General features: G+C 42.7%; 3 protein-coding genes across 3 annotated transcripts in view; all 3 read right to left on the bottom strand.

Annotated features, from left to right (window-relative positions):
- The window catches only part of LOC118432316, a 15012-nt gene extending 5576 nt beyond the window's left edge, over positions 1 to 9436 (bottom strand). Inside the window, exons 1-2 of the mRNA XM_035843859.1 lie at positions 8538 to 9436; positions 6924 to 7089 (exon numbers count right to left, since the gene is read on the bottom strand). Of these exons, the coding sequence (XP_035699752.1) occupies positions 6924 to 7089; positions 8538 to 9245 (874 nt within the window). The 5' untranslated portion in view covers positions 9246 to 9436. The remainder of the gene's footprint in view (positions 1 to 6923; positions 7090 to 8537) is intronic.
- Positions 1 to 14602, bottom strand: part of LOC118432187 (IgGFc-binding protein-like) — a 71485-nt gene that overhangs the window by 42784 nt on the left and 14099 nt on the right. The gene's annotated exons all lie outside the window — the stretch shown is intronic.
- LOC118432331 (zinc finger protein 510-like) lies at positions 1837 to 4006 on the bottom strand. The gene is made up of 2 exons (XM_035843880.1): positions 3781 to 4006; positions 1837 to 3233 (listed from the first exon to the last, which is right to left on the bottom strand). Exons 1-2 carry the CDS (start codon positions 3812 to 3814, stop codon positions 2542 to 2544), a joined length of 726 nt encoding a protein of 241 aa, XP_035699773.1. The 5' UTR covers positions 3815 to 4006; the 3' UTR covers positions 1837 to 2541.

Below are 14602 nucleotides of genomic sequence, written 5' to 3'. Positions count from 1 at the left end.
TACTCTTTGTTGACATTCCGCCTGTGTGTGCATGATGAGCTGTGCTGCTCCAGCGCGTGTCAAGGGAAATGTTGCCATGGCAACCATCCTAGCATGTTGCATTTCCCAGGTGTATCATGTTACACTTCAAAGCTACTAGCAATTGGGGAGTGGCGATTCTAGTGGCAGAGTCTATCATTGAAACATTTGGGGGGAGGTTGTGTTGATTTTCGTCATTACTTCATAATTTTTTTTTAATGATAAACATTGCCAAATTACAACGTAACGGAGGCAGGCTGTATGCACTCGGCTACAAGTGCGGAAGAATTGTCGTCACTTGTTTTTCTGCTTGTTTTCCAGTGCGGAAGGTACTCTCGGCACTCGGTTTCCGGTGCTGATTCGGAGTTTTCCAGTGCTGAATTGAAGTCGCCTCACCACTGGACACCCAGTGCGGACGTAACTTCGGCAGAAGACTTCCAGTGCAGAGGGCACCTTCCGCACTGGACATCGAGTGCTGAGAGAGGAACCCGTGACTTCGTTAGTTTTGTCGGTATATCATCTGTCGTTTGAAATGTAAAAAGAAAAAAATACAAATTCGTAAATTATCGATGAAAAACATCCGTATACTAGTATTGGCGACGCGCTCGGCCCGCTGGTTTCGCTCTCCCGCGTTTTAAACAATGGGCCGGGACAGAACACCGCGCGGACCCGTACCCGTGGTTGCTGATTCTCAACATTAAATGTCACGTAATTTACCGGAGCAATATCCACATATTTGGTAACATAATAAAGCTAAGAAGTACAGCAATATAACTGAGGGCGAGTGAAACCTTTTGGTAAAAAAAAGGGGGGGGGGAATCAAGTTAAAATCTTTAAAACTGTATAAAAATCCACCCCGTGGTCGGATAGACTTGACTCACCCCTCCTTGTGTTTGGAATAATCTCATCATCCGAACATTACCAAATTTGGGAATTTCCGCCAGCCAAGTCGGCGGAATTTGGCCGAGAACTTACCGAGCGTGAGGCCGAAGACGGCGAATGCGGGTGCCATATTTGGCGTTACTGTTAACGCGCTCACGTCGCGCGGAGCGAGGCGGCCGTACACAGGGGTGCCTAAGTAATCATACGATCCTTACGGAAAACATACGATCCTTACGGAAAACATACGATCCACTACTAAGAAACATACGATCCTTACGGAAATCATACGATCCACTACTAGGAAACATACGATCCTTACGGAAAACAAACGATCCACTACTAGAAACATACGATCCTTACGGAAAACATACGATCCTTACGGGAAACATACGATCCTTACTAACTTTTTGGACCAACGCATGGGTCACGTTACACAAGCGGCAGATTCACTATGGCGGCCTCGGGATTGCTCATTACTCGTTACGATATCTTTGCGTACGGCCTTATCACACACTGCTAAACACCAAAACCCCAACCTACACTAATGATGGCTTCTTAGATGGCGTATCATTTTACCAACTACATGGAATAAAGGAGATTACATATAATCTAACATTTTGTCCCGCAGAAGTTAGGCTCCGGCTGTTTTTTAACGTTTTTTTAGTCGTTTTTATCGGGATTTCTATTTTGTATTGTATTATATTTAAGAATGTGTGACAAATGGATCAACGGAGTGTTAACTAAAAAAAGTTAAGTTGTAGGATCTTGAATGGAATGTGCTTCTTCTTGAACAGTAATTAACTTACTATGCTACCAGTACTGTGAAATGAAAATAAGCAACCACAAGGCAGGATATTGCAACATAGTATATTGAAAGAGAAAACATTGGAAACTACATTTTCAAATTTAACAGTTCAACATGAACAGGGGGTTTTCACAGTTGTACATAAATACTTGTGTGACACTGTAAGGCATTGAGTAATATCAAAAACTTATTTTGGAGAGAGAGGAGATGTCTTCTTGTACATCATAAACTTAGGTTTTTTGTACAATCATAAACTTAATGGTGCATGGATTAGTTGGTGTCATAAAGATTTATCATGTCAGGTAGTAACTCAGTGTTCTGTAAATTTTACAAACAATAAGACACAGAAGAGCAACCTACAACACTGTACTATGTTGTTAATATGGTACATTGTACATTAAATGCAAGAAATGCACTGCATTTTACCTTTATACACTTGCTAAGTTATGTTTGAACAACACCATGGTTCAAAGAACTATTGTTGAATGTAAGAGAAAGCATGCCATACAAGACCAAACAGCACATAGTTGCATCAGGCGAGTATGTTGAATGTAAGCAAAGTGAACAAGAGATGTGAATAATATTTAAGCGCTTTTTGAAGGGTGAGAAATGTTTATTAATATATGGGTATGACCGTATGATAGAAATAAATGTGTTTTGCTAATTTGCTGTTCCTAAATTGTTCCCCGTTTTCTTTCATTGGATACCTTGAGGAAAACAACTAAACTGACATTTTGTATGATAACATTTCTACTATTTTTCAAACCAAAACATGCTGGTATATATAATGTTACATATGGATAAATTCTGTATCTGCGATACACAATAATGGTAAATTAGATGGTGTTTTTATTAGTCACCCAAATCCTTTCCTCCTCTGAATCCTTATCTTTGCAATTTCTACTTCCCTGATGCACCTGCATGTGCTGTTTGGTCTTGAATTTTTTCCCACAGAGTTCACAGATGAACTTCCTCTCTGTTGAGTGATGCACTAGATGTTGAGAAAGGTATTGCTTTCTACGGAAGGCCTTACTGCAAATATCACATACAAAGTCCTTACTGGCATTCTCAGTATGGATGGCTTTATGGTGCTTCACCAAGGCCTTCTTAGACTTGTATATCTTATCACATGCATCGCACTCAAACCGTGCACCATGGGTCTTCATGTGCTCTATCATGTTCTTTTTCATGTGGAATGTTTTCTCACATAAATGGCATTGGTGCAGTGTTGGAGTTGTCTTGTGAAGATTCTTATGGTACTGCAGACCAGCCGCTGTTCGTGGTGCCTTCTTGCAGGTCTTGCATTCGGCTAGCCCCTTCTTCAAATGTTTCGCAGAATGTTCACGCAATCTCATACGGGTAAAGACACCGGTTCCGCACACCTCACACCTGAATGGGTAATTGTTGTTATGATAGCCCTGCACGTGAAGGCAAAGTCCTTTCTTGGTCTTATAAGTCTTCTCACAGATACTGCAGGCATATTTGGGTTTAGGTGCTGAATCACTAGGATCAGGATGTACTTCTGCACCTGGAATATAAAATTGAAATTAACCTTATGATCAATTGGAAAAAACACAGCAATAAATTTGAGTTGATAACACACCCCTGTCCACATAACTTAAATCAAGGTGTGATATAACCTCCTTGCTTAAATACAGTTCATCTATTTTACAAAAACTAGAAAGCAGATAACATGTAACATGTTAGTTGCATTACCACCACTGTCAGCTGATTGGTTTTCCAACACCACAGCACAACTACAAAGTATCTACCAGCGTGGATACTATTCTGGTTTGATTATTCCAAGATTTCAAATGCCTGTGACCCAGCTGACCTTGCAACATTATGTGTCTATCTAAGAAACAAAGCATGACAGAAAACATTCTAACACTCAGTACAGTAACGTTAACGGGTCTCGCCGATTCTCAGTCTCACCGTGCTGGTTGGTCTAAAATACACGACGTGTCGCCTGCGTACGCACAATGCTGCAGGTTGAGCTGTTTGGTATTGTATGGGATGGGATAAGCCCTCAAGCCCTTTAAAGCAAAGATATCGTAGGAAATGGACGCACAAACCTTCTGTCCCACCAAGTTCTCCAGAGTCCGCCATCTTGAATTTGCCGCCCAGGTCACGTGGTCCAGCAAATTAGTAAGGCTCGTATGTTTCTAGTAGTGGATCGTTTGTTTTCCGTAAGGATCGTATGTTTCCTAGTAGTGGATCGTATGATTTCCGTAAGGATCGTATGTTTCTTAGTAGTGGATCGTATGTTTTCCGTAAGGATCGTATGTTTTCCGTAAGGATCGTATGATTACTTAGGCACCCCTGGTACATGTCGACGTTTTTCTGCCGGGATTTTTTGATATAATCTCCAAGCAGATTCCTCCGGTGGCATTAAAACAGTAACATAAGCTGGCAAATTATCCTCCTTTGCCGGCTAATTCCTTCCCCAGCTTATGTTACTGTTTTAATGCCACCAGAGGAATCTGCTTGGAGATTATCTTTAATATACAGTATAACGGGAGGTGCCCCAACATGGTACGCTTTTTCTTGCGCTGAAACTCATGGCGCTCCATCGCTAGTTGCCTGAGAGTGGTCAAATTTTGATGACTGAATTTGTTACACATAGATTTGAACAACATACTTGAATAAGAAATGCATTCATGTGGTTCATGAACCTTTCGCGCTGCGTGTTACAAGCAGCAAACACTGTGAGACAATTTCGTGTATGTAACCTTACGATTTTGTGCTACGCTGGACAGTGTGCCTAACTTGGTACGCTTTTTTACATTTTGCTCTCTTCTTTTTTTTTTCTTTTTCCGACCGGCCTTCCCACCAACCTCTGCTGGAGAACGGAGCTGCTCAAAGGCTATTAACAGCTAATCGCTATCCTATCAAACTCCCCTTCCACGTATAGCGACTTCACTTGGCGGATAGGTGTGAATTACACCCTCCCGACCATGGAAGCCAAATTCCTGGTTTCCTGGATACCATACCCCAACCTCAAATATCGTGTCACCGCTATGATCCCACGTAAGTAATCATGCAAGGCAAGGTTTCCTAATTCTCCCTCTGTTTATAGAACCCCACATTAATACAATGAGTTCTTGTCTGTAAAAAAATCAAGCGACCAATGCGTGGTGGGAAGGCCGGACGAAAAAAAAAATATGAAAGGAAAAGGTCAAGATTTTTCCCACCAACCTCTGCTTGGAGAGTAGGAAACTGATCATGCTACTTTACCGGAGCTCCCATACTGCCCACTTGGCCCCTTTTATAAGAGATCTTTAGCATCTGTTTTGACCTGAGCCATTGCTAGCCAAAATGAACACAAAGCATCCTCCCATGCGCAAAAACAGATCTGCCAATATTCACATCGCTCTTGCAAAATGCTACCGCAGCATTTGCGCTACGAGGCTTTCACAACAGGGCACATACAATGAGACAAAAAGCAACTTCGTTTCGCTCAAGGACTTCCTCAAATAAATTGACTGCCGCGGAACTTTCCACAAATGACTGTACCGAATACTGAGCTGATTTGGTGTGCATTAATTATGTGTTAATTTTTTTCTGTGTGTGTCGCCACCTGCTGCAGATGGTACAAAACGCAAAGGGAACCGTAAACAAAAAGAAAACAGGACAAAACTTGAAATCCGCCGAAAAAATTCCATAACAGACATTGGAGTATCGGTAAATCTACCAACTACCCATGGCAAATGACCACCGACAGCGCCGACAGTCACTGTAGGGTGACGGATGTCTGGAAATGACGCCGAAATTTCACGGGGCTCTAGTAACAATTTATAAAGATAAACCATTGAATTAATCTAGTTTGTTTTTTTACGAAAGATATATCTTTATTAATACAATTTAAGAAAAATATAATGAACACGATTATTCCATCTTGTTGCGTTTTTGTGCGGTTAACCTGTGGGCTTGCGAAAAATGCGATACAGATATACCCTGAGTACTGTATCAGCCATGTTAGTTTACTGGCGCTCCCATACTCACCCATGGTGAGGGGAGATTATGGGGAACCCAGTAAATTAACCAGGGGCTGTGTGCCTCACTGTTCCCAGGGCTCTAGGGACAACATATCCCCTGAGTTAAACCCTGATAAACACGATAGACTATAAACATTATTGAGATCGGACAGGGGTGCTGGTGTCCAGGCTAGCTTATATTCAGGCTAGTACAGATGGGTTCAAATGATAATGTTTTTACCTTGAAGATACCTTGACTTTTAACTCTACTCTAGACAAAGCGAGTCGTCATGACAGGTACCCACGCCCAACAAGCGTTTCTAGATTGTGTGCCACTAGTTTAGTTTTCACCCCATTTGTGAGTGCTTAAGTCGCTGGATCGCGATCGCCCATTGCGACCGTAGGGTATGGGAGGGGGGCTATGGGCTTTTTTGATCGTCAACATTTGAAATTGTAGTTCCATGATAAGATAAATTTTAGATAGAAATTTAGCCGTAAAGATTTCATTGTCCCTTGGTCAACTAGGAATCTATTAAGTCTTTTAAAATCCGTTATTGCATGGAAGGTAAAGGGAATGCTAACCTTAGCGTGGACCGAATTTCGAATTTTTTCCTCGAATTCTACGAACCCCGCACTCCCATATGAAGGCCTGGTGGACGCCCCTTTTCATTTGTCAATCGCGAGACAACTCTAAAAGGGAGGCTCTTCGAGTTCTGTCAGGCTTGTAATGCGCCGTCCTTTTCCCGTCCGTATTGGTATGATATTGAAGGCATTATTATATATACATTATGTATAGGAGCAATAGCGCCGAGAAAATAAGGACAATTCTATAAAAAACACTAAGAAAGGACTTATATCTGAGTGTGTAGCAAAATTATATTTCCGACACATGTCGCTTGCTGGGAAAAGTTTACCTTGTTCAAAGTTGAATGTTCACGATAGATGGAGAAATATTTAGAAATTTTGTTTTTAGAAATTTAAAACTACTAAACAGTTTGGAAACCCTGAAATACACATAGCAAACATTTGGAATTTATGGAACGCAACGAAATTATTGCAGAGTAAACCAGACTGTGACATCTGTTTAGACTTAGTTTTGACACTTTTACCCTGCTGAATTGACAGTGAAAAGTCACGATGTGTGTGTGCCTTTAACAACGATGTAGCAACAGATAACGTATTCAGCCAAGGGTAGAACCGTGCACAGTACAATATGAACCACAAAACAAAAATAAACTAACCTGGAATGATGCCTGAAAGGAAATGTAGCCCAGTCTTCTCCCGGATCTCTGGTGGGAAGTTGAAAATCTTCAACGTCAGCGGCCAGACAGAATGGGAGATGCCCAGATGCTGGAAGGGTTCCCCGCCATCAGTAGAGTACCCCAATGAAATACACCTAGGTTCACCCTGGATCAACAAACAACTGTTTTACTGCCAGGTACAAGTACTTTACAATGAAGATACAAATATTGATACGATGTGTATATTTTCACTGCGCTGGCTTTCATCCGGTCAGTGATTGTGGGAACACAGGTGAACACACATAAAGAACCAAGGTAAAATCTCTCACAGAGAAAAAAGATAATCAAAAGAAAATATATTATTTAGGACCCTGTCAGTATGATCAGCTATCAATTTGGGTGCGCAGGAGTCGGGAAGGGCTTGCAAACTACGTCCAAGAGAAATGTTAGATCACTCAAGCTAAGTCTTTCACTCCCACTAGACGGCGATCGCGTTGCGCTCTCACTGCGACCAAAATAGGACAAGTGTAACCTTCGCTTTCACACTGGGTATATCATACAAAACATGAAAGTGTAACTGAGAAGACAACAAAACACACAAAGTGTAAAATATATCTCTTTATTTTCATTAGAATTCGTTTAGCGGTCTGTCAAATTTTAGGTCGCAGAGAGAGCGCGGCTATAGCGCCGTCCAAGTGGAAAAGGGGTATTGGTGATTTCCCCACCTGTCTGTCTTCGTTATCCACCAGTCAAAACTAACATGAATGCTGATTGGAGCCCCAAAACCTATATCTACTTGTTTGTTTATCACTAAAAACTATCTTCCAACCCGACGGTGTCATGACCAACAAAAGCAACGAAACAAATTTTCAATTATTGTACAAAACAAGTCATTCGGGGGAGGCAAAACCTACAAGCTTACTAAGTATAAAAATAGTAGTCGTATTGAGCTATTCAACTAACAAAACAAACCCACAAACGCTATCGAAGACAAATCCTCATCGACGGTAACCTATTCCCGGACCCAGGAGCAGTTTAATCTCCAAGCAGATGTGAGCAACGTACTAGTATACTAGCAAAGTCTGTCCAGTTTCCGGTCCCGCGGAGCTTGGGTGCACCACAGGACCGGGAAGAAACGTAACGATTTTGCGTTTCTAGAATCTGCTTGGAGATAAGAGGCAGATAGCCACATCCCCAGTGACACTAACAGGCTACATCGTTTGATGTCGACGAGCCACCTCCCCAGTGACACATCGACGGATGTAGCCTGGACACATATGGACTTGCTCACCATGAGCCAAAGGAATAACAGTGGCAGGGCAAGGGAGAGTAATTTGATGCAGAGGCATGCATTCCAAAAGAAACACATTTGCACTGTTTCTCTTTTATAGACTTGGGACCGTGCTGCTTAATTTGTGTCCGCCTAATCCTGACTTCCTTTAAAACCGAGCCTGGAAAAATAAAGTTTATGCTCTCTCTCGTGTTTCAACTTCGATGATCGTAACCAGAAGTATCAACTACTTTAAACGATTCTCATTGAAAAAATAATGAATTGTAGTCAAAATAGATTTGCTATCATTATACAAAAAACTCAACAACAATCAGCCAACTTACCTTGAAAAAGCCGTTTACGTCGTACAGTTTTTTCCATTGTGGCGTCTCCTGAATGTCCCGAATGTGAGTTGGCGATTCCTCTTGTATTGTCGCGCCGTGCGCTTGTAGTAGGCGTGCGATCTCAGGCACGCCATACAAGTTCCTCAATGTGTCCAGGAGCGGAAAATGATGATATTCCTTTTTGGGCTTCCCTCTTGCGTCGTACCTACTTTCTTTACACTCTGGACATTTGTCAGCATTTTCGTAGTCGTCGTGGTAGACAATACAATCGTTGATGCACGCGTGATAACTGTTAGACGTCGGGAGCATGTCATTAATCTTACAAGTTGCTTCCTCGTACGATCCAGGAACGTTATTTGGTATACCATAATCGTCCAGCACCTGCTTGAAGAGTGACAGGATTTCTGAGATACATTTTTGGGACACACCCGGATTGTCTGCCTTTAGCTTTAGAACATCAGTAGTAAATCTAATCTCAGTCCACTTGTTAGAGGAGCCGTTGTTGATCAGGATCAAAGGTGCGTTCCTACCGTCCGCCTCGTCCTCTAGAAAAAGCGATATTGTTGGCTTGTACCCTGCTGACTGACGTGCCACAATTTCTTCTATGTCTGTCTTTACGTGGCGACGACGGGCTGATTCACTGATAGGTGGAGCAGTACCCTCGCATTTTGTGCAATAGCACGGAGCTTTAGAAGAACTCTCCGCCATTATTTGCCGCTAACCACAGTGATCACAAACAGATACATCGTAGCACAACCCCAGGGACCCATGTAGTCCGGCAACTGCTGCCACACAGGACCGGCGCGATCCCCTTATGATAGCTGCAGGCCCAGAGTCAAAGCACATCTGCAACGAATAACTGTATGCGCATGCGGCATAGACTTCCCGCGATTTTCAAGATACACGCATTGTCTGTGAGTGGGTGCCAGGGACGGACGCGCCATCATGGACTGCTCACAGGACATGTTCCAAGGATCTTTCATGGACTTTCTATCGTCGCCTTATACAAACGTCAATCGACCACCCTTGACCAGCACTCCTGTGCACAGCGTTGGCAGCACCTCTCATGATATGAGCTACGGTGAGCCGAGCGGCGGCCCGAGGCAAGGTTACTCCCGAGTGCCATCCACCTTCGGCTTTGGTAGACCATCTACAATGGACCTGAGCTACGGTGAACCGAGCGGCGGCCCGAGGCAAGGTTACTCCAGCGTGCCATCCACCTTTGGCTTTGGTAGACCATCTACAATGGACCTGAGCTACGGTGAGCCGAGCGGCGGCCCGAGGCAAGGTTACTCCAGCGTGCCATCCACCTTTGGCTTTGGTAGACCATCTACAATGGACCTGAGCTACGGTGAGCCGAGCGGCGGCCCGAGGCAAGGTTACTCCAGCGTGCCATCCACCTTTGGCTTTGGTAGACCATCTACAATGGACCTGAGCTACGGTGAGCCGAGCGGCGGCCCGAGGCAGGGTTACTCCAGCGTGCCATCCACCTTTGGCTTTGGTAGACCATCTACAATGGACCTGAGCTACGGTGAGCCGAGCGGCGGCCCGAGGCAAGGATTGTCAAGCGCACCTGTACCCGCCCCTGCACAAGGTAATGACAGTCTCCCCAAGATTTCATTTAACTGAATTTACGTAGATTTACCTAAAACCGCAGAGACAGTGACAATGAAAGTTTAAACTTGAACATCTGTGCTTGCGCCCCACATTTTTTCCTGCTCTGGTCCTGCTATTGAACAATACATATTAATGACAAGGAGTTCAACCTATTGTAATATCACAACTGCATTACATTGTCAGGATCCACCTAATGGTGTTCGCTGTTCTCTTTATTAAGGTCCCTTCAACCCACACCGTACCCCACTGGACGTCTGGATGAAGGTACCTGCCAACAACAACAAGTTAAACGTAAGTCTTTTCATTCAAATTAGACCTTGATTCTAGGTTACAAATCTGCCAGAATTCATCATGCCCAAGACGTTGATGTGAAATATACATTATTTACTCATGTCATTTGTAAGGTGATTCTTCACTTTTTGATTCTTTGCGTAGCCCATTCTGCGTAAACAGTTCGACATGTCTCCCTGCCTGTAAGACTGGCTGGAACCGGTTGTAGATATCGCGCAAAAATAATGAATTGCGGCATTGAAAACATAAGCCTTGGGACAGACAGACAGACAGCTTTCTAGTTTCTCTGGGAAAATGTGAAGTGTAACATATAACGTCATTAGTCCGGCGCAGCAAAAAGAAAATAAATGACCATGAATATTTGTATTTCTTGGTGTTTTGTTGTGTTTTTGACTTGTTACTTGCTTTTGTTGTTGTTGTTGTTGTTGTTGTTGTTCTCGTTTAACGTCTATTATTTCGCTAGACGTGGCCTCTTGGTGCGGAGTAACACATGGTTTGTATTTGAGTCAATAGTCAGGAGCATCATGCTGGGATTTAGGTTGTAAATCAGCGCTGCATGCAGCCCTGCATTCTCACATTCAGGACAGATAAGATCTCTAAGTAGGTGGTCATGTAGGTTCATAAATCACCACTCTGATGTACCCGCTGTGTACTAGGACTAGGTCTGGTATGAGTTTGTGCTCTGACAGAAATTATAAGGATAGAAGAAGACTACCACGCACGCTGAGAAACGTGTCCAATGTGTCCTGGTTTATTGTCTCGATTAGGCCAAGTACGAGTTGCAATTCTCCGTAAAAATTGTAAATATTTCCAAAGCAATGCACAATTTCCCTTCAAAACATTTAGTTTCATAATCACAGTCCTTTGCCTTGTGATTCCAATGCACACAAATTAAGATTTTTGAGAATCTCTCAGCAAAGCCGCCAAAGAACGAACATTACGAAGGGAAACACTAACGTGACGACTCGGAAAGAAAATCTGCAATACGTAAAGCGGACGTTTATAATCAATGTGTAGTACAATTTTTTTTATCTGGACAAGCAGACGATGGGCTAGTTTCAATGTCCCGGTGATAGTGACCTACTGTAACACACTACTCTCTCTCACTCATCCTCGCCGCATATCAGTCTTAGCTGAAACCTACACTCCGCTCTAGAGTCAGGAAAGGCACATAAAAGAGAGACGAACAAACAGCGGAGTCCATAAACGACAGGAAGAGCATGCCCCCTAGTTCTCTGATGAATTTCCATGAAACGAAAACAAGAGTTCATGATGTTGACTGTGTGTGAACAACAAAAACCGTGGCACTTAAAAGTAAAGTAGACTTGATCTCTGCAAACTTTCTCTCATTGATTAAATATGGATTTTTTTCCATCCAATTTTTGAAGTGAAAATAGGACTTGAGGTTGGCCATTTTTGCATAATCAAACAGCGTTTAAACGACCTCACTTTTGTCGGATTTAGAGACCTTGAGATGCCTAGGAAATTCGATGGGGTGATCATGGGAAAGCCCTTGTGATGACGTCAAGTGAAGCTGCCTTTCATATGTTGTTCTGTTTTTTTTTGGGTCAAATAGCGTGAAGGAAATAGCGTCAGGTTTATCTGAACATAAGAAGTTTGAAGTTGTTAAAATTGGACTGCTAAAGTGATGAACAATCAACAATGAACATGGCTATATGTCCCCATTGGAGAAGTTGTGGCTTTGAAGAATTGATAATTTGATTCCCGAATAGGACGCGAACCGACAGTACACTCTTTGTTATTTACAGTTACTCTGTCGTGAAGTCTGGAAGAAGGTGTCGGGTGGCAAGCAAGTTTCGGGGAAGAGGGACAAGGACGACAAAAAGACTATCCCTCACGTCGCCCGATTAATCCTGAAGGAACTGCCTTCAGTCGAGGACACCGAAAAGGCCAGGGATGTCCTCGAAAAAAGGATAACAAGAAATGGACAGAGGCGTCGCTACCGCGAAGCCCTAAAAGCCCTAAAAGCCGCAGAAGCACGGTATGTGTTAAAACATTAAGGTGGGGTCACACGTGCGCATATACTAGTATTCAGGTCCATACGAGGTCCGTATGGAAGACTTAGCCACTGTTGAATATATGCGTACGCGTGAAACCAACTTTACACTGAGTTGAGTGGAAAGCATGGATAACCATTTCCTGTCGGATCACAGAAGCGTTTTTGAACCATCCCTTATCACCTCTAAATCTAATCTTCATCGTGGATATCCCCACACCCACCCTGATGACCAGACTGATTGATAGCTTAGTTAGATTTGACGATCTATTGCAATGATGTTCAACTTGAACATAGACATATTTTAATATTGCTAGCTTGTAAGTACTGTACTTATATCGTGTCGTTCAACTATGTACTTAGACTAATTCCTTACTTTTACTATTCAGTGCTGTATAGAACTAAGCCCATGGGTACTTTATGGTGTAAGCGTCATATTTTTCTTCTTGGCTCATCACTTAAACTGAAAGCTTTACTAAATGTATTTCCAATGTTCACTTAGACTGTAACTGTGCTACTCATTCTTTGCTTAGGTCGTTGTTTTCGCCACAATACTGACAATGCTTAACCTAATTTGTGACATAAAGTCACTGTGACTTAAAGTGACCTCAGAGTTGAGTTGTAAGTCAGGATGCGCCAAACATCCACTGGACAGAGCCTTGGTTTAAGTTTTAACAGACCAGCCAGATTTTGGCTTGACGAATTGGCAACCAGGGTAAAACGTGTCGCCCGCTCGTCCGTGATTGTGTCGCAATTGTGACCCCATGTGATATTTATGTGTGCTATCTGTGAGTAAACAGGAAATGGAGTTCTCTTCGACACGCGCCTACCGGCAGTTTACACCACACCGAGTTTGCACCATCATGCGAAACGGTCAAAGTGTTTTTGATACAGCCAAGCCTGGCTGCAAGAAAGAAAATACTAGTAGTAGTACCGGAAATATTTGTTTCTATGAACAGTTTATAAAACAACAACACGTTCGTTCTATTACAGCAAACAACAGGAAGAGTCCAGGTCTGAAAGCGTCGACGGCGAAAGTGCCGAAGAAGGCGACGACATGTAAGTACGATTTGCATTGTAGCCACATCTTTGCTGTTGTTAGTACATATGATGAAAATATTTTTTTCAAGAAAATTGAATCCAGTCCTTGCGTGGCTGGGCAATACAGATAGAATTTGACATTCTCTATCCATCTATCTATCTATCTACCTATCTATTTTTATATCCATCTCTTTCTACCTATATTACTAACCATCAATCTATCTATCTATCTAACTATCGGTATATTTTTGATTGTACCAAATAGTAGATGATATGAAAAGCTCACTGATATGGGCTTACCAGAGCAGGATCACGGGTCGGGTGCGTACTAGACTCTAGTGTGTAGTTTTTTCCAAGTTAACCACCAGTACTTCTTTTTATTAGGGTCATCGATGACAACGCGGCTGAGCTCGGCGCGGGTAGTGTGATTGGTTCTATGTAAGTACCTATTTTGAAATACTAGTTGCACAGTTGGGTCCTTACTATGTAAGTACCTATTTTGAAATACTAGTTGCACAGTTGGGTCCTTCCGCGCCAAACACCCCCCCCCCCACACACACACACTTTCTCCCTGATGGAGGTAAATGGGGTTATCTTGCAACTGTGTAAATGTAGATGTAGTTTTCAAACACACTCGGTAAAATGATACACACACAAGGAAATGAAAAGTACCGTCATCTTACTGCCTACTGCTTTTGTGCAGTTTTCTGAAAGCTACGAGGTTATCATTGCATAGCGTTTTGTAACAAATTGTTCAGTCTGAAACAAAGGCAACATGAGCACATACTTAACTATTAGGACATAACTGAGTACATTTTTTATGTACTTTATGATTCTTCGGAAATCCGTGACAACACAGAAAACGTACGCGTACGCGGCCGATATCACGTCAAAAACGGTGCTTAACCTCTGCAAAGAGTACGTTGCAACTCGACATATTTACTAGAGTAACTGGTCAAATTGATCAAAACGATACATACATTTAAATCACCGATTATGATTGTTATGTTGTTTACTTTGCGTTACAGGTCAATGGTGGAGATACTGGATGGTGGCAGGTGCATCGCTACTGCCATGCGGACAATGCAGTTGTAGGTAC

This window comes from Branchiostoma floridae, chromosome 15 (genome assembly GCF_000003815.2).
Source record: "Branchiostoma floridae strain S238N-H82 chromosome 15, Bfl_VNyyK, whole genome shotgun sequence".
Classification (NCBI taxonomy): Eukaryota; Metazoa; Chordata; class Leptocardii; order Amphioxiformes; family Branchiostomatidae; genus Branchiostoma; species Branchiostoma floridae.
Note: the sequence above shows the minus strand (reverse complement) of the source record. Positions and strands in the feature narration are given on the sequence as shown.

Coding starts and splice junctions, on each gene's coding strand:
- LOC118432331 (XM_035843880.1), bottom strand. CDS start 3,814: ATGGCGGACTCTGGAGAACTTGGTGGGACAGAAG. Junction 3,234..3,780: donor AGAACTTGGTGGGACAGAAG/GTTTGTGCGTCC, acceptor TTTATATTCCAG/GTGCAGAAGTACATCCTGAT.